The sequence below is a fragment of the Pseudopipra pipra genome, chromosome 13, assembly GCF_036250125.1.
Source record: "Pseudopipra pipra isolate bDixPip1 chromosome 13, bDixPip1.hap1, whole genome shotgun sequence".
NCBI lineage: Eukaryota > Metazoa > Chordata > Aves > Passeriformes > Pipridae > Pseudopipra > Pseudopipra pipra.
The window spans coordinates 18,766,960-18,786,270 of NC_087561.1; the positions used below are offsets into that span (position 1 = coordinate 18,766,960).

Consider the following 19,311-nt stretch of genomic DNA (forward strand, 5'->3'; position numbering starts at 1 on the left):
AGAGATGCAAGACATAAAATTCCACAGAAAGTCACTCGTTTAAATCCTTCTGTCCCAGTGACAGAGACCAATAAGCACCTGTGATGTCATTTTGGCTGCCTGGGTTGTCTCCGTGGGTGACTCATCTGCAGGAAAGGCTCTTGAATGGGTGTCCTGTCGATGTATCTGTTGGCTGGTCTCTCTGGATGACAATCACTTCCCCTTCTGCATTTTAAGATTGCTCAACATACAAACTTTAAAAGAAAAATCCAGTCAGGGCTTGTGATACCTTGAGATATCACACAAAAAGACAAAAAGACCTCAATTTTGGCACTCTCGGCTTTGAGCAGCCTAAGGGTGGACCTAAGAGTGCCACATGGTGCCTCAGCCTTCGCCTCTGCACAGTGTGGTTAAAGCTGAGGCTGCCTGAGCCATGGGCAGGATGGCCACACACATGCTCCTCCTCTGAACTGGGCAGGGAGCCCCAGGGTGAAGGGAAAGCACCAACAAAGGGCTGGATTTCAGCTTGTCTTGCCAACATACAGGATTCCCCTCAGAAAACCATTACCTGGAGGAGCAGAAGCTTCCTCTTCCTCACCATTTTTTATGAGCTTAGTTCTTACCCAGTGCCTGATCTCCCATCTGTGACCCATTTCCCAGACACTGTCCTGAACGTTGCTCATGGTGGTCACTGTGGCTCCCGGGGGCTGACCAGGAAGCTCTGCCATCCCATCCCAGCAGGACCAGGTGTCTCTCTGGTCTCTCATCTCAGGTACTTTGGCACAGCCAGAGCCACCTTCTCCTCTGCCCATGGGCAGCAGCTGTGGGTCACTACACCCTCCTTGCTTGTCTGTTGGCTGCTGCCAGCAAAGGAACGACAAGGGTGTTTGGCTGCTTTTAGCAGTAAAGCACAGGGACTGCTGGGCTTCTGAGGGGTATCACTGCTGAGTGTTGAAATCACAAAGTCATTAAGGTTGGAAAAGACCTCCAAGACCATCAAGTCCAACCTGTGCCCTATCCCCACCTTGTCACCCTGCCCAGAGCACTGAGTGCCACGTCCAGTCCTTCCTTGGACACCTCCAGGGATGGGGACTCCACCACCCCCCTGGGCAGCCCCTGCCAAGGACTGACCACTCTTGCAGTGAAGAAATTCCTCCTGATGCCCAACTTCAACCTTCCCTTGCACAGCTGGAGGCTCTGTCCTCATGTCCTGTCACTGGTTGCCTGGGAGAAGAGCCTGACCCCCACATTGCTACAACCTCCTTCCAGGGAGTGGCAGAGAGCAATAAGGTCCCCTCTGAGCCTCCTTTTCTCCAGGCTAAGCCCTCCCAGCTCCCTCAGCCATTCCTCATGTGACTGACTCTCCAGACCCTTCCCCAGCTCCTTTGCCCTTCTCTGGACACACTCCAGCCCCTCGATGTCCTTCTTGAATTGAGGGTGAATGAACTGGACACAGGACTCGAGGTGTGGCCTCACAAATCCTACACACTTTCCAGGCATGCAATAAACTAAACACCCTAACCAATCATTCTGGTAAGATTGCAGACATGGATGTCTTCTGAGCGTGTAGCAGCTTGTGAGCTTCAGAGACAGCCGTGGAGCAAGAAATGCAGGAGCCAAGTTTCAATCCCCGCTTCCTTCTCTTCCCACACCTTTATGCTGAGCATGATGCCACATGGTCTGGGGTATCCCTTGGGTCAGTTGGAGTCAGCTGTGCTGGCTTTGTCTCCTCCCAGCTCCTTGTGCACCCCCAGCCTCCTCACTGGTAGGAGCAGCAGGAAAGGCCTTGATGCTGCTCAGCAATAGCAAAAACACTTTTCAGCACAAGTCCAAAACTCAAGAAAATGAACTCCATCCCAGCCAAAACCAGAACACTGTCCCAGTCCTGGGATGAAGAAAGCTCTCCAGTGACAGCGAATGCTACTGGAGAAAAAGAAAACCAGTTACTTGTTTTGCATTCAACTTGTTGGAGCTTGATATCTTTGGAATCCTTTTATTTTTCTCAATTAGATTAAATTTGTCACAGAGTTCAAAAGCTATGGAAATGGTCCAAAACACAGGCTGGCAATGAAATTGCAGAAATTCTCTTTCCTTAGGAAATCAGCCTAAACCCTGTAATGGTTGGGGAAATGACACCACAGCCCATTAGTTGGTGGCCATTTCCATTTCAAGGTTGCTGTCACCGATGAGAGGGAGAGGGTGGCTTAATCCTTCCCTTCTCGTAATTAAAGCTTATGAGCTGGAGACTCATTTTTAAGGTGCTGCTTTCTGTTGATCTGTAATGCCACTTTAGAGGTTATAACTAATAATATTAGATTTTAATCAACTCAGATTTGGTCGTGGATGCTACTTTCAGCTGGAAGAATGGAGTTAACTGCCACTTGCCTTTTTCCTATTTATATTTTAACTGCCTTGTGTGAGAACAATGTAACATCTTCATTCAGACAGAATTAGTCACTTACTTTTATGTAGAAATCTTCAGCATGTAGTAATCTCACCCATATTCAGCCAAGCAGGTAAGCACATACTGAAGTCTACAATTAAAATCCTTAATTAAATCCTTAAATTAAGCACATACTTAAATGCTTTGCTAAAGAGGGATGTAATCTCCAACATGCTTAAGATAAAGTGTATGCTTAAGTGCTTTATTGAACCAATGCTTTCGCTGCAACACAAAGTATATTTGCAAAGCAAAAGCTGCTGCTATAGGTGTAATCCCATAAAAAATTGGGGGGGGAGCCTGTGGGTGTTTATTAACATAAAGCACATGGCACCTGTTCTGACAGTTCACACCTGGCATTTTGTGAGGTGTAAAAATCCTCTTGAATGGGATGTTGCCAGTGGAAGGTGATCAGCTGTGCCGGGGCCATGGCAGTGCCGGGGGGGAGAAAGGACAGTCCCAGTGTGGCTGCTGGGTTTTGCATGGCTTGCAGAGCTTACATCCGAGATTTGGGGCAGGCTTGGTCTCTGTGTTGACTTTGGGGAAGTTAAATATATTTCTAAGTTTGACATATATTGAAGAGAAACACTTATGAATATCCAAAATGAAGCAATTCACCCTTTTTTTTCTATTGACTTTCTTGCATGAAGACAGAAATGCACCCACAATTCAAGCCCTAGAGGCCTCCAGCCTGCAAATGCTGCAGCACCAGGTAATTTTATGGGAATGTTCCCACCTTGTGCTAACCTGTTCCAGCCAAGAAACCCAGGAGAGCCAGTGGCACGGGTGCCCTGGGGTGGTGGTGCAGTGTGAAGGTTTCGTTAGCGAGACAGACACCAGCCCACAAGCAAGACTTGGGAAGAAACATTTTGAGTCCTTGAGATGTGATGTTACCAACTCAAGGAAAGGCCCGGCAAGGAGAAAAATGGTGCTGCAGGCCACCCAGGCTCTCTTTCTTTGGAAATGGGAGGTGAGAAATCCAGCCAAGGTGTCAGCACGGCACACAAACTGAAATGCTCGGCAGTGCTGGGGCTGCAGCATCTCCCTTCAGACTGGATCTACACTATCCCTAAACACTGCATAAACTGAGCCCTTGGGATGCAGCCTGGGCCTGCTGGCTGGCACTTCTGACCCTTTCTGAGGGGTTTTGCTAAGTTCACTGGGCAGTTAAACAAAGTTTGGGTGCTGATGGATCATTTTTCCCATCGCTGCTTCTCTCACACTCCAGCTTCTTAGGCTGTAGCATATTGCAAATCCTCCCCTGGTGTGCTCAGCAGCAAGAGGTGCATTAAACTAAAGCAAAAACCAAACAAGCAATTATATAGAGAAAGCTCAGCTCCTGAGTGGAGGTGAAGGTGTTCTAAACCATCCTATGAAATTGGCTGCAAAATTCTATTGCTGCTTCGGGATGCAAGGTCAACCCAAGAGATGCTGAGGCAAGACTGGTGTCACCCAGGGCAGGTTTGTCCCTGTCCAGCCATTGCCAGCCAGAGAGCAGCTCCCACTGGAAAGATGGAGAAGCCAGTGGTATTAAATTACATCCTAATTAAATTCTGACTCTGCTTTCACTCACAAGGAAAAGTCACTGGGCTGTACGGAGCGAGGGATGACAGTTCATCCAGAAGTTATGAGTGTTTTAAGTATATGTGCTTATAATATAAATGCCCTAGGTCAACACAAATGCATTTAACAGGTCCTTTCTGCAGCATTACTCAGGTATATGAAGGCTGTACTGTTAATTAAGTGTGTTTTGGTACCACTCCCTCCAACCACAGACCTGCCACATCGCAGCCTCACCGGCTGGGTCAGCCCAGGATTGTGCCACTGCTGAGTCTCCCTGCAGAAAGCACAAGCTTGCAACAGGGTCCTCAAGGAATGTTTTTGAGCAACATAACCCTGATTTTGGAGACAACCTGCAGTAATAGCTCAGAGAAACATCAGCCTTCCAGGTTTCTCAAAGCCCTGATCACCCTGGCCTTGGACACTTCCAGGGATGGGGCAGCCCAAGTTTCTCTGGGCAACCTGTGCCAGGGCCTCCTCACCCCCACTGTAAAAAATTTCTTCCTTAGATCTAGTCTGAATCTACCCTCTTTCATTTTAAAACCATCATCCCTTGTCCTATGGCAACAGGACCTGCTAAAAAAATCTGTCCCCAAGACTTGCACTATGGAGCTGGAACTATTTCCAGTCATGGGATTGATGCCATATAGGATAGACCAGACGGGTTTGGTGGCCATGGGCTTGGCCAGTCCCTCTACAAGTTTTACTGACTGGTGAGCAAACCCTTCTAGCACCAGATCAGGTTCAGTCCTTAAGCTGAGCTGCCCATGGGCTTCCCTGGCCAAGAGCCCCCCCCAGCACTCGCCCCACTCGCTGCTCTGGGCTCCCGACATCTTACACAAGGTGTTATTAAACTGTTAGAGAGTGTCCAAAGGAGGGCAATGAAGATGGTGCCTTGATTCGAAGCCGTGTGAGGACACTGAGGGCATCTGGTGTGTTCAGCTGGAGCAGAGGAGACTGAGGGGAGACCTCAGTGCAGTTCCAACTGCCTGGGCAGGGGCAGAGGAGGGGCAGGGACTGAGCTCTGCTCTGGGGGGACCAGGGACAGCACCCAGGGAATGGCTGGAGCTGTGTCAGGGCAGGCTCAGGTTGGATCTCAGGAGAAGGTTCTTCCCCCAGAGGCTGGTTGGGCACTGCCCAGGCTCCCCAGGGCAGTGGGCACAGCCTCAAGGCTGCCAGAGCTCCAGGAGGGTTTGGATGATCCTCTGGGGCACAGGGGGTGACTCTTAGGGATGGGCCTGTGCAGGGCTGAGGGTTGGACTCGATGGTTCTTGTGGGTCCCTTCAGCACATTTTGGGATTCTGTGAAGACAGAGGGATCTGCATGACTGGCAGAAGCACCGAAATCCTGTGCCCTGTTTTGCTCATCTGAAACCCCCCTGGGAACAGGCAGCTTGTGTGTGAGATACCAGCTCTGCTTTGGGGGATCATTTCCCAGCCCCTTGCCAAGGGATCCAGTTGCTGGACACGGTGTCCATGCCCTGCTTTCTGCTGGCAGGGCTCGGAACACCCCAGCCTGAACTAATGCCTCTCCTCCCTCCACACTGCTGCTATCAACATTGAGGGCTAATGAAAGGAACAGTCATTTTTAAAACAAGTAGTTTTTATGCCTTTTCTATAAGAAAATGAAGACAGTGGCATTTCACTGCACCCACCTGCTCCTTCCCAGGGAAAGGCCAGTCTGGGGGTGATTCCTGGCACTGCTGGGATTCTGCCAGGATGGGGAATCCACTCCCCCAGCACAGGGGGCTGGGAAGAGCATCCCCTTCCGACAAGCCCAAACCCATCTCTGCGCCCTGGGAAAGCAAAGTGTTAACTCTGTGTTGACTTGAAGTTTCCATTTCTCAATTAAAAACCGATTCCTAATATTCAATAAATGGCAGTTTTAATTTCTTCTTCATACATGATCTTAAAATGAGATTTTTAATTTTTTTATTTATTCCATAAACAATATAACAAAACTCAGCAAGTTAACAATATGACGTTTTCACCATACAGAGTCAGTCACAAATATTTAAAACCTTTGCAACAAGAACAACAAAACCCAAAATATTACAAGAATAATTTACAAGAGGATCTATAAAACAGCAAAGCGCTCACAAATTTTCCAGTTTCCTTTACACAATATCACTACACTCTTTCACAACATTTCTTTTTATTACAAAATTCCCAACAAAAGTTTAATTTTTTTCTTTGTATTTTGGTTTTTAAAACCAGAAACTTTTAAGTATACATCCTTTTATTAACACCCGAAGGTGCAAAAAAAGGGAAACCTCACACATACAAACACTTCACAGCACTTTTCTAAGAAAAATATACACTTACAAAATATTTTACAAATTGGCACACTTAAAAATATACAAGATTTTGTAGGCGTCTTAGAGTGATCCTTAAGAATTATACTTCAATTGACTCTACAGAATATTTATAAAGCTTATTCTAAAAGAAAAAAGGCAAATCATTTCCAAACATGTTAAAATTGCAGTGTAAAATGTGGAACAGAAATGGATATGTTACATTCATAAAAAGGGCCATTTAATAGTTCTTAAACGCTCAAGGGGGGGATAAAAGTTTTCTTTAGCACCATAAAACAGGAGCAACTTCCTAACGAGGTGCCTCTAGTTCTATGGAAGGGACTCAAGGAGCAGTACATTCACATCTCTGGAGGCAGCAGTCGAGGCGCCCGGCCGGCGCCGGGGCAGCGGAACAGAGCAGCTCCTTGGATTTCTACCCTGCTTCCCACCGGGAGTAAGAGACAAAAGGAGTTTCACTGGTACCTTAGTTTCTTTTTTGTGTGTGTGTGGTTTAGTCTAGGTTTAAGTCTTCCCTTTGTGCTTTTGAAGTGGACGTCTGTCTGTCTAGCTAGCGAAGGGTAGTGAAAAGACCAATTTGATTTCTCGTTTCCTTTTGCACCAAGTGTTTAAAGGCTCAGTAAACGTGTCTGGCAACCCAAGCATCCTGCGAGATGGAGGGAATCCTCCTGCTTCACATCCCAATTCCCTTAGATGGCTGTTACTCCACTGTCATTAGTGTCACTTGTTTACCTGAGAAACAGATTTGAAAAGCCTTGCTTCTACCACAGACATTGTACTTTGTTTATTTTATATATTTTTCTTTTTTTTTTTTTTTGCATTATTTCACACGCTGAAAGAGCTAAAGAGGCACATTCTCAGACAGATGTCAGTGGCTTGAACCTGCAACCTCCACTGGGCCCCCTGGGAGCTGCACAGGCAAATCCAACACATCGAGTTGAGAAAAGACCGAGGGCCTGATCCTGCACCAACCGAAGTCCACGCACCTGAATCTCTTCTCACTTACACTGACTTCAAGGGAGTTTTTCTTGGGATTTGACATCACCAGCCATCCAGGAAAGCACTTGTGGAGCCGGAGCCCCGGGAGCAAGCTCCCACCTAAGTGCTTTGCTAGACTGGGAGCTTAGGGAAAGAACGTGGTCCAGCAGGTAAAGGATGACGATGCTTCAAACATCTTTATTTTGGTTCATGGCTCCTTTGAGCCATAATGCCAAAAAATTAACAGCAATCTTTAAAAGAGCAAACAGAGCAACAATGGTTTCTCAAAGCAACCACAGCCAGGCTGAGCCAGCCTTGGCTTTTCCTTTCCAAGCAGTCAGATGGCACAGTGTGGATGGGACACCCCTGTGGCTGCCCCTGCCCTCCTTCTCCTCCTCCTCCTCGTCCTCCTCCCTAAATGCCTGGCTACCTCTGGTCTGCAAGTCATTATTCTCAAGACATTTTTCAAAAACATCCACCCTCTTATGCTTAGAAAAAGAAAAGCAAGATGTAAACCTGGTAAGATTTTTTTAAATAAAAACCCAATAGGTTTTTATTGGATCCCCATCAGTGATATTTTTCTATTTACAAAACCTCTCTATGCAAGTGTATCCAGCAAACGATGGCCGTGGGGTGGGCTGGCTCCTGCTCAGCTGCTGCAGGGTTTTGTTCTGCAGGACATCTCTGCCCGGCACAGAGAACGGATCCTTTCCCAGACCCCGGGAGAGCCACACCCCATGGGAGAGCGGGGAGTGCCACCTTCCCCTGCTCTCAGGCAGCTCCTGCTCCAGCTCTGAGGTGGGCAAGAGCCAAGGGCTCGAGCTGTGCTGCCCTGTGTTGTTCTCCTCTTGGACAGACTTTATGACCATGCTTTGGAAGCAGATGGTTTCTGCTTTTTAATGTCACTGCCAATTTTAAGCCCCCCAAACCCAGGAGAGCAGCACTGCCCACACCAGTGCTCGGTGGGACATGTCGGAGTAGAAGTGGAATGATAAAGTAGAAAAGATGCTGCAGAATAAACATCTTTTGTGTGGCTTGGCTTTGTTGCCCCAGCCAGGAGCCCAACCTGAAGGTGTGAGAAGGATGGAAGTTTCAGTGGGACCAGGCAAGAGGATGGGCCAAGAGGGGAGCCAGTGCAGGCAGGCACAGGGAGCCCTGGGGCATGGGCAGGGATGGATGGGACCCACCTCCCAGTCCTGCCACAGCTGTGAGCTGCGCCACGAGAAACAAAAATGCACCAAGAAAGGCAAATGGAAAATAAGAGCCTGTACAGTAAGGGACAAGGCAAAGGTGGGGAGTGATGAAAACCTTGAGGTAGCGATAGGCAGGTGGTGATGAATTCTAGGAAAACACACTTCCAGCTCTTCAAGGAGTTAGTTAATAGGATCCCCTGGGAAGCTGCCCCCAGGGACAAGGGAGCAGAACAGAGCTGGCAGATCTTTCAGGATGTTTTCCATAGAGCACAAGGGCTCTCAATCCCCAGGTGTAAGAAATTGGGCAAGGCAGGCAAGAGACTGGCATGGCTGAGTCAGGACCTGCTGGTCCCAACTGAAGGGCAAGAGGAAATGCACAGGCAGTGGGAGCAGGGACAGGTATCCTGGGAAGAGTATTGGGATGCTTCCAGGTTGTGTAGGGATGGGGTGTGGAAGGCCAAGGTGCAGATGGAGCTGAACTTGGCACGAGATGTAAAGAATAACAGGAAGGGCTTCTGCAGACTGAAAAGGAAGGGTCAAAGAAGGTGTAACGTGACTGGCAAACGGGTACCAATAGATGAGAAGGCTGAGGCAACCTCTCTTCCCACCATCCTTGAGCGGATGAACCACAGGACAGGGACTACAAGAGCAAAGTCCCTCCCATTGTGAGAGAAGATCAAGTTTGTGACGACCTGAGGAACCTGAACGTACGTAAGTCTATGGAACCTGATGAGGTGCATCCCACAGTCCTGAGGCAACTGGCTGATGTAGCTGCCAAGTAGCTCTCCATGGTATCTAAAAAGTCATGACAGTCAGGTGAAGTCGTGGAGAATGGGAAAAGCAAAACATTGCACCCATTCTGAACAAGTATAAAAAGTAGGACCCTGGGAACGACCAACCTGTCAGCCTCACCTCTGTGCCTGGGAGGATCATGGAACAGACCCTCCCAGAAGCTCTGCTGAGGCTCCTGGAGGACAAGGAGGTGATTTGGGACATCTTGTACAGCTTCACCACAGGCAAGTCCTGCCTGTCCAACCCAGTGGCCTTCTCTGATAGGGGTGACTCCATCAGTGGACAAGGGAAGTGCTACAGATGTCATTTATCTGGACTTCTGTAAGGCCTTTAAACAGTCTTCCACAGCACCCTTCTTTCTAAACTGGAGAGAGATGAGTTTGATGGATGGACTGTTCAGAAGACGAGGAATTGGTTGGATGATCACATCTCAACAGCTCAATGTCCAGTGGATATTAGTGACCAGTGGTGTCCCTCAGGGGTCCAGTACTGTTCAGGACCTTCACCAATGATGCAGACAGTGGGAACGAGTCACCCTCAGCAAGTGTGCAGATGACACCAAGCTGAGCAGTGTGGTTGACACACCTGAGGGACAGAGTGACAACCAGAGGAACCTGGCCAAACTCGAGAAGGGGGCCCATGGGAAACTCACAAGGTTCAAGACGGCCAAATAAGAGGTGCTGCAGCGGGGATGGGGCAATCCCTGGGATCCACACAGGCTGGGGGATGAAGGGATTGAGAGCAGCCCTGCTGAGAAGGACCTGAGAAAGAAATTTTTTATGAGGGTGGTGAAACACTGGCGCAGGTTGCCCAGAGAAGCTGTGACTGCCAGGGATGTGTCCCTGGGAGCATTCAAGGTCAGTCACACAGAGCTCTGAGGAACCTGGTCTAGTCAAAGATGTCCCTGTTCATTACAGGGGGGTTGGACTAAATGACCTTTAAAAGACCCTTTCAACCCAAATATCCCACAAAGATCAAAAGGGAAGAGGGTAAATGGTTGGCTCAGGACAATTTCCAAATTTTGAGGTCAAGCAGCAGAGGGATGACTTTGTCAAACCCTGGGGAGGGCCAGTGCCACACCATGAGGGACCCAGGCTGTTTAACAGAGATTTTTGGGGTGGAGATGGGATGACCACCAGAGATGGCAGTGAAATCAGAGCAGCAGGAATAAGAGAGCAACAAGGCAGCTGGTATTTGTGACTACCATTGTCCTGAAACACCGAGCTGGGTTTTCATGGATCGCCGAGAAATATAAAATAGTCGATATGTTTTATGCCTGATCTTCATGCCCTATTGCACACTTCTCAAATGCAATAAATATTGCTATCCAGTCCTGTACAAGGTGTTTTATTACAAGTCCCATATTCATAACATTAAGCATAACAAGCACAGTGCAGGCCAGGTGAAATGTGCTTTCAAATGATGGTTTTGGGTGAAAAAGAAGGTCTGTGCCACATCCAGCCCTGGACTTGACCTGTCTCCATAAAAGCAGCAGCCAGAACATCTCAAAGAAGGGAGCTGCCAGCCCCTCATCCTGCAGCACGTGGGACGAATGCTGAAAAAAAGGGATGTGCCAACACCACAGCAGTGGCTGGAGCTTGTAGTATCTGATGAGCCTACGAATAGAAAAGAGCTGCTGGGGAAGTGGGGAGAGCGTGACAGCTGCAGGCAAGCCGAGCACCCAGGGATGGAGCCCTACCTCAGCTCTTGTCTCCAAAATAAATCCTGAGCATCTTCTGGATCTCCCTCCTGGAGCCAGAGCTGGGGTGGGACGCTGCACCCTGTGAGATACCCGGGGACTACTCTCATCCAGAGCAACTCACTCTGGGCAACGCCAGCATTTATTCCAAGAAAAAAATGAACTTAAAGGATGGGGCTTCTAAATACTATTTTTTTTCAGAGTTCTTTCTTTCATCTGTTAAATAAAGCACAACACAACTGCCAAGCTGTCCTCTTTGGGATCACAGAGCTGAGCTTCAGCTACACTTCAAGACCTGCAAGCGCTGGAAACATTTTGATTCAAAACAAAACTCTGCATCTCCACTTTGATTACGAGTGCTCGCTCTGGTTTTTTTGCTAAACTAATTTCAACCAATTCTGCTGCTTTGCCTTGCACGTGGGCGGAAACAAACCTCCTAGTAAGGAAACCTGAGCCTAGTCCTGCCCTCGTGGGACACCATCTCTGCTCGCAACCACATCGGCAACGTGATCTCTCCCACTGCTTTATTAAGGCTCCTCTTCCTCATCAGTTTTCTATTGCATATCATGTCCAAGCCTCGCATCCCTCTGCTCCCAATCGCTCCCAGTTCGCAGGGCTCTTGCATATCAAGGTTTTTCATAAGAAATCAGCAGCAAAACTCACAGGCTCTCAGTTGCACAAGGAAAATAGATATTGGTTGGGTTCGTTATTCTCGTGGAGGGAGAGGGTGTGGTGAGTAGGGTTACAAATAAGGCCTTTTGAGAATACATTTAGCATTCAATACTTAACGCTGTCTTAATAAAGTCCAGTCATGGATGATCCGGCCCTGATTGGTGAGATCACAAATAGCTCCATTGGTTTTTTTTTTGATGAACTGAGTCAAAGAAAAGGTTAGGAGTTGTATTTAAAATGAATTACTTTGCTTCTGAAAGTTCAAACTATATTGGCATCGCAAGGTTAGACACTGAGGAAACACCAAAGCTATGATGGGAGAGCGCTTCTGACAGGCTCTGCATCGAAAATGTTTAAGAAACTACTCAAAGGAAAAGTAAATAGCAATCAATGTATGAAATGTATTAGTTCTGTTTTTATACCTATTTTAGAATTTATCCCAGGTTCTTATAAAATATATAAAACTGAGATACAAAGAATTAGCAATGTAACTTTGCATTTCAAATGATCTTCAGCTACAGGTTTTGCTTTAAGAAAACAGATACTTGAAAAGCAGCTGTTCTGTAGTCTCTAGATGCAGACACTTGAGTTCCTGGCAAACTTACCGTCAGTGGTTTTCTGAACTCCTCCACCATTGCAACTCTCTCCTAGAATTAAACTCAACATTTCACTATTAAGTTTATCCGCTCGTGGTTTCAAAGAGAGGATGTTACCATTTCCCAGCATCGGTTTCAAAGTTCCTTTTTCCTCCCCCCCCTTTTTTTTAGCTTTTTCTCTTTTTTTTTTTTTTTTTTTTTTTTTTTTTTTTTTTCCCTTTATGAGCTTTAAACCACAGGGTGAATCCATGAAATGAGGTAAGTAAATTTGGCACACTTTTAGTCATGTCCATAAAACTTTTGGTAAGTTGTATCAGTGAACAAGATCGTTTTCATCGTGAGTTACAGGTGCTTTCGAAGGGGGGTGGTTAGTACTTAACAACTGGAATGTTTCTAGTAAAACCAAAAAGCATAGCTGCAGAAAACACTCACAACCCAATGTTGATAGAGAAGTAAAAATATATACAATACAGTCACTTGTTCATAGTTTGGCACAATTTTTTGTTGTTGTGGGTAATAGTGCATAAACTACTGTACAACAGTATGACTTTTAAAACAGTCTTTCACAGAGAATACCAGATTAGGTTTGCTTTCAAATAATAAAATTCCCACAATTTCAAACTCTTCATTTCAGCACTTACATTTCAACAGACCACAAGGCAGATTTCGAAAAGGAACCGACGGGAAAAAAAACAAACCCAACTGAAAAAGAAATGGTAAGAAAAGAACCAAACATCAACCGTCTTTCTAGAAAAGGGAGTCTCTTCTTCAAATACAGGAAAACCCAAAAATGTTGTTTCTGCTTTAAGAAGAATGGAGTCTGATTCCCTGCAGGAAAAAATCAAACATTTGATGCCATCTTAGTTAGCTCGTCTGGAGTCACCACGACGGAGCGAACGCGCTAGAGGCGGGCGGGTAGAGAAGATGCAGCTTTAGATGATGCAGGTTAGGAGATACAACAGCAGAGGGGGCCAGAAAGCACTCAAAAATTGCCACGTGAAGCTCAATTAGGAACGAGTTCTCATTTGCAAAGTAAAGAGCCTTTAAGTTTCGAGATCTTGGCTTTTGGATGCAGAACCTCTTTTTTTTTTTTTTTGTGGTTTATTTTTTACAAAATGTTCCAAAAAAAAAAAAAAAAGTCTTTCCTCGTCAAAATCATTAAAAAGAGCGTGTAATCATGTTTTTTTTGTTGTTTTTGTTTTCCCCCAATAAATAAGTAATTAAAAACTGAAGAAGCCAAACAGCAGAAAAGAGTAGCCTTGTTAGTTTTTTTAACCCCAGCCAAGCCAGAAAATTGGTCATTCTTTTAGGTAGCTTGCAAGTCATAAGTATTTTCATGCATTTAAAAATAATAATAAAAAAACAAACAAACAAACAAACAAAAAGAAACCAACCCCAAAACCAAAACCAACCAAAACTGTAAAAGGGGAATGTCTTTTTTTTTTTTTTCATGCAACTTTTGCTTTCAGGAAGGAAAAACTGAGGAACAGCGGGCCTAGCAGGTGGGAGGGAGGTTAGGGGCATTCCAGCCAGTTTGGTGCAGCATTACCTCAGTTTCTCAAAAGCAGCTGTCACGGGTGGGTCCTTGTGGGGCTGTTCGCGGTCCGTCCGCTTGATTTTACAGTTCTCATCCCGCAGTGATTTCGAACTGGATTTATGACGGTAGAGTTTTTTATGGGTAGGTCCATTATTGCCTAAAGTGCTCAGGTTACTATAGTTTTTATCAAAAAAGGGAGCGTGAATGTCCGTGGTGAACCCGGTCGAGCAGTTGGGGCGACCGGGGTCGCAGGTTGCGGCTTTGCTGTTTTTGCTTGAGCCCTTGTTGTTTGACTTGTGGTTCTTCACCGCCCCCGGCGAGCCACCGTTCGCCTTCTTCTTCGACTCTTGGGACGTCCCTGCCAAAATTTTAAGAGTTTTCAGTTTCAGGCTGTTGGACTCCGGTGACCGGAATATGTCTGGAACACTGTTGTGGCTGACAGGCCCCCACAAGGGCTCGATGGAGGCCATCATAAACCTCTGGACATCAGCCATTCCCGACGCGATGTTGGACAGGATGTTGGAAGGTTCCTCAAACTCCCTCTGATCGTCGTCCAGGAGGCTGGTGGCGTTGCCCAGGCTGGGTTCTGACCAGCCTGTGCCCCCCTCTTTTCCCAGTGCCCACTCTCCGGAGAGCCCATTGTGCTTGCCCAGCTTCACCCCAGCCGGGCCGCAGTGCTGAGTGCCCTCAGCCAGGCCCTTGGTGGCCGTGGCCACCGTGCTCAGCTGAGGGACTGCCCTGCCACCAACAGCCGGAACCTTCTCACCGTTGACTCCCGCTGCATTTTTCCCTTTCCTGGTGGATTTGGGCGCCTGCCTGGAGTTCTTCCCTTGCGGCTTATCGGTTCCTTTGTTGGTTTTGGGCGATTTTTTCCGGGTGACTTTCTGGGAAGAGCTTTGGTTTGTACCCACATTCTTGCTGGATGAACTTTTCCTCTTCGATTTTGACACTTTGCTATTGGTGCTAATTTGACCAGATGGCTCATTAAATGTTGACAAGCATGGACTCTTTTCGAGAAGGCTGACAGAATCTTCATCGTTGAACATATGGAACTGGAACTGGTGATTATTTAAAGCAAACCCATTATCTGCCTGATCCTCGGTCTGTAGGACTCCACAGTTCCACTTGACCTTCTCGGAGCTGTTGAGGGCAGCCTGGGGGCTCTCCTGAAAGCCCTTCAGGGTGCCCAGAGGCTTGGCATCGGAGCCAGCTATCTGCGGGGACAGGTTGGGAGTGTCCGGAGGGGACATCTCCGAAAGCGACGACTGGCGGAACCTATCAGGCGTGAAGTTGGAAATGTCTAAAAGGTCCGTGGACTCCTTCAAAGGGGTGATTTCATCTATGCTCTGCTGGATCACTAACTTGGGACTGCAGTGGGCCAAGAAATCATCATTAATATCATCCTCGCCGTCCTTTTCACAAGACTTTAAACTTAAAGAACTGTAATTACTAGAACTAACTGACAATGAACCCACTGAATCAAAACTAATGAGCCTGCCATCATCTGTACTTAGTGTACCTCGTTGGAAATGAAAGCGCCCCTCTCCATTATTAAAATGACATGACTGATAAGAATCATCAGACTGCACTTGTTGGCTATCCGGCATGTAATTTTTTTGGTATAGCAATTTGCCGCTATTCAGATTGACTTGAGTGTACCCAGAGGCAGGGAGCCCGTTGGTGCCTGGGGCGCCGCCGCCGCCGCCGAACTCGCCCGGCAGCCCGGCTGCCTCTGGCAGGTCACCGGGGAAGTCCTGGCGGTCACCGCCGGCCTTGGCCGGCCACAGGCTGCCGAAGCTGCTCTGCTCCATCTCCAAGTGGCCGGGCGACTGCTGCAGCTCCGACTCGGAGGGCGGGGAGAGCACACAGCTCTGCGCCGGCTGCAGGGCCGGGAAGGGCTTCTCTGGCCGGACGATGCTGGGGAGCGGGTGCTGCGGCTGCTCGGAGGGGTGCTGGGCGAAGTACGGGATACCCGTGTTGCTCGACAAATCCGAAGCATCTAACAACGTCTGCAGATACCCTCCGGGGATCAGGGGTACATTGGTGGTGATATTAGCAGATGGCAGAGGCTTGTCTGAAGAGGAGGTGGATGGTAGGAAAGGAGAATTTTTAGCAACCTTATCCTCGTGGCACTCCGGGAGATGGGAGCTGTCTGAAGCACAGGGACTGTTTTCGTCCTTCAGACGGGCTGCAGAGTCCTGGTTTTCCAGCGCTGGGGAGTCCTCCACTGTACTGGTAGCAGCTTTGATCTTCTTGCACTTCAACCTGGCCTCACTTTTGAATTTGATCCTGCGGAGCACTTTCCTTTCCGTCCCCTTGTGCTCCCGTTCCTGCGATTTGCATTTCACGGCGGCGATGCCCGTGATGTCGTGGACGTGTAATCCGTTGGCACAGCTGGGGGTGGCGATGGCTAACGCCGGCAGCCCTTTCAGGCCCACGTCCTCCTTACTGCTGCAAGGCTGCTTGTGATCAGAGGAGCAAGAGCCCAGCTTGTTCACTGACTGCTCGATGGCTTTAATTCTTTGAATCCGGTGCCTGTTTGCTAGCTTGCATTTTCGCTTCCGTGGGTGAGGGAGGAACGAAGCATCTGAGCCGTTAAGATAGAAATTCTGCTTGTGGTAGAGAGACGATCTGAGCAAATCCAGCCGGCTCTGCTGCCTCTCCTGCCAGAAGCCCTTCAGTGGGGCCAGCTTCTTGTATTTGCTGAGCAGCTCCTCGTTCAGAGTAACAGTTGTCTCGTTGGCATCCACTTTGCTGAGCTTCACCAGCATATGCTTCTCCCCTTTAAACCTGTTAATGATGATGTACTTGATGATCACGGGGGGCTCCTTGCGAGAGACTTTTCGCCGTTTCTTGGGGCACCACTCGTCATCGTCCTCCTCCTTGGGCCCGTCTGGGAGCCACTCCTTCTTGTCCAGGATCTTCTCATTCTCGATGGAGTCCACATCGTACAGGTAGTCGTCGCTGTACCGCACTTTCCTCTTTGCCCGCAACCCGTAGTTCTGCTGGATGAAGGAGCCGGAGTGGTCCCGGGCCAGGTACCGGCTGCAGTCCTTGATGTCCCGCAGCACGTCGTAGGAGGACTCCGTGCAAGTGCTGTCATCACTGAACTCTCCAGAGTCCTCCGTGGAATTCACCGAGTCCAAGAAGTGGCTCCTCTTGGAGCCCATGTACTGCACCATCTCTGTGCTGTTGCAAGATTTATTTAAGGCAGCTTTCTCCTCCTCCTCGCCATCCTCTTCCTCGCCATCCTCCTCCTCCTCCCCCCAGATGATGCCTTCCTCAGATTTGAATTGAGAGGGGTCAGTGGCACCGCTGGGCCCCCTTTTCAGGGTGCTCCTGCTGTCCCTTTTGGTGCAGTTGCTGAACACGCTGGGGAAGAAGTTGAACTGGGCATCCTCCTGTACGGTGGTGGTCTTCTCCCGCACGTTGTCCTGGAAAGATTCGTATCTAATCTTTAGGGAGCAGACATCACTTCCCAAGGTGGAATCATCATCGTCGAACATGTAATTATCCACGTCTTCCTCAGAAAACAGATTCACAGAAAGCTCATTTTTGGAGCAGAGGTCAAGCAGCTCAATTTTACTTTCACTAATGAAAGATTCAAAATAGCCCCATTCCTGGTTGGGATTTGTTAGTAAAGGTTCCTCACCATTGCATTTGTCTAATAGTAATCCCTCGTAATAATTTTTCTGAGTGGGGTCCTCTGAATCACTGTCAGATTTTTCTGCATCTCTTTTGTCCGCTGCCCTCGATTTATGCATAGGGAAGCTTAAAAGCTGGTCTGAAAGCAGTTGATCCCCATATCTCATGGTTTCTCCTGTGCTCATGCAGTGAATCCCTATATCAGAGACTGAACAGGTGTCATAATCCCTATTTATATCCCCCACTTTCAAGCTTATTCCCGGCTCTGCATCAATGCCGTCCTTGGATTCAATAAAGCAGCCCAGACAGGTCCGGCTCGGCTGCATCAGGCAGTCTCCCGTCAGCGCCGACATTCCTCCGGGCTCCATCATGGTGAACGGAGCCTTCTCGCAGTCGCCCGGCAGCGACCAGGAGCTCATGCCCTTGGTCACGCAGGACGTGAGGGAGATGGCGTGGGCGGAGGAGTCATCCGAGGCGTGCTCGGGGACATCCGTGAGCCGCAGCGGCGACGGGGGGCTCAGCAGGCAGGGCTTCTTGGCCGGCGGGGCTCGGTGGCACGCGTGGCTTTCCCTCGGCGCCGCGGTCAGGGCTGGGAACGGCACCGCGGCCTCGGCGGCGCTGCAAGGCCTCTCATCGCCGCCCAGGGTGTGTGACTCTGGGGGGAATAAGGAAGAGGGAGGGAGGAAAGCAAGAGAAAGAGAGAGGGGTTACTACCCTCGCAGGTCTGCTCGGGTTTGCCGCCCCGCTCCCCTTCTCCCAGCGTTTGGTGGTGACTTTTCCCGACTGCTCCTTTGGGAAGCAGCACATGCCCTTCCCACGAGTGTGCAGTCCTTCCCTCCTGGATCCAATTAATGTGGTGATGTGCATGGAAGGGAGAGGTAAACACGCTCCCCTCTGCAGCCAGCTGGAAGAGGTACAAGAGTACGTTTGAAAAACCCAACCCATCCACTCTTCCCTCCTCGTATTCATACCGTTACCTGGATACTGCCTCTCAAACCTGACAAGGTTATTAAAAAAACAAAACAAGCCTAATAAAAATGTTCCCATTAACATTGAAAAAAATTAACAGAAAAATAAGATTCTTAAAGAAACGAAGCATCCCCCCCGTGGTGCCTGAGCTTACACACACCTGAGCTGCACTTCTGCTCCAGAGACAGAAAGTTACAGCTGATTTTAAAAACCCAGCAGTCTTTTTGTCACTGTCCATGCCAAGGGAAGGCAGAAGATTACACAGAGTTTAAAGCAATTATTGTTAGAATTATTGTGAGTTATGCCATTCTTCCCTTATCTGTAAAAATGCCTTTCTAATAATGTAAGGATTTTTTTTAACCTAAGGATTTTTGTAGTTTTACCTCATCGGGCTCTTTTATGGCAGAATAAAGTTATGAATGCACTTTTATCTGACTTCTGGCTCAACGGACGATATGACCCTTGAAATTTAAATACGACGTCTTTTCATCCACGAACACGCTCTGATATCTCTGTATTAAAAATATATATTCCAATGAGTGCATTCATCCCAGCCAGAGACCTGTGCCGACTCCGAGCCCAGGGCCTTTGTCATGGCTCATGTCTTTCCTTTTTGGTGGCTCCACTGAAGGCAGAGGCAGGAGAATGGAAGCAACGAGGCTTTCCAAGGAGGGACAAACGCTTTAAACCACAACCAGAGCACTAGGATATGGCATTAAATGGGGTATCCAAAGGGATTTGGCTGCTGCAACCCCTCCACAAGTGCTTTTATTCCCAACTCAAAGGAAAGCAAGTCTCTTGAATCTTTGGCAGTCTGGGAAGGGAAGGTCTGTGCAGGCACATGTACCATGGCCATGATGGAAAACCCACCGAGCAGAGCAAGTGGGCAGGATGGAAAGGAACAGGATGTGATGGAAGGAGTGGGATTCCTGCCCGTGCC

General features: G+C 48.3%; 1 protein-coding gene across 4 annotated transcripts in view; it reads right to left on the reverse strand.

Moving 5' to 3' along the window:
- Positions 1-5,893: 5,893 nt before the first annotated feature.
- NEXMIF (neurite extension and migration factor) overlaps positions 5,894-19,311 on the reverse strand; it is a 172,600-nt gene continuing 159,182 nt past the window's right edge. For all 4 annotated transcript variants that reach the window (XM_064670231.1, XM_064670228.1, XM_064670230.1 and 1 more), the window contains exon 4: positions 5,894-18,057. In XM_064670231.1, the coding sequence (XP_064526301.1) occupies positions 13,766-18,057 (4,292 nt within the window). In that variant the 3' untranslated portion in view covers positions 5,894-13,765. The remainder of the gene's footprint in view (positions 18,058-19,311) is intronic.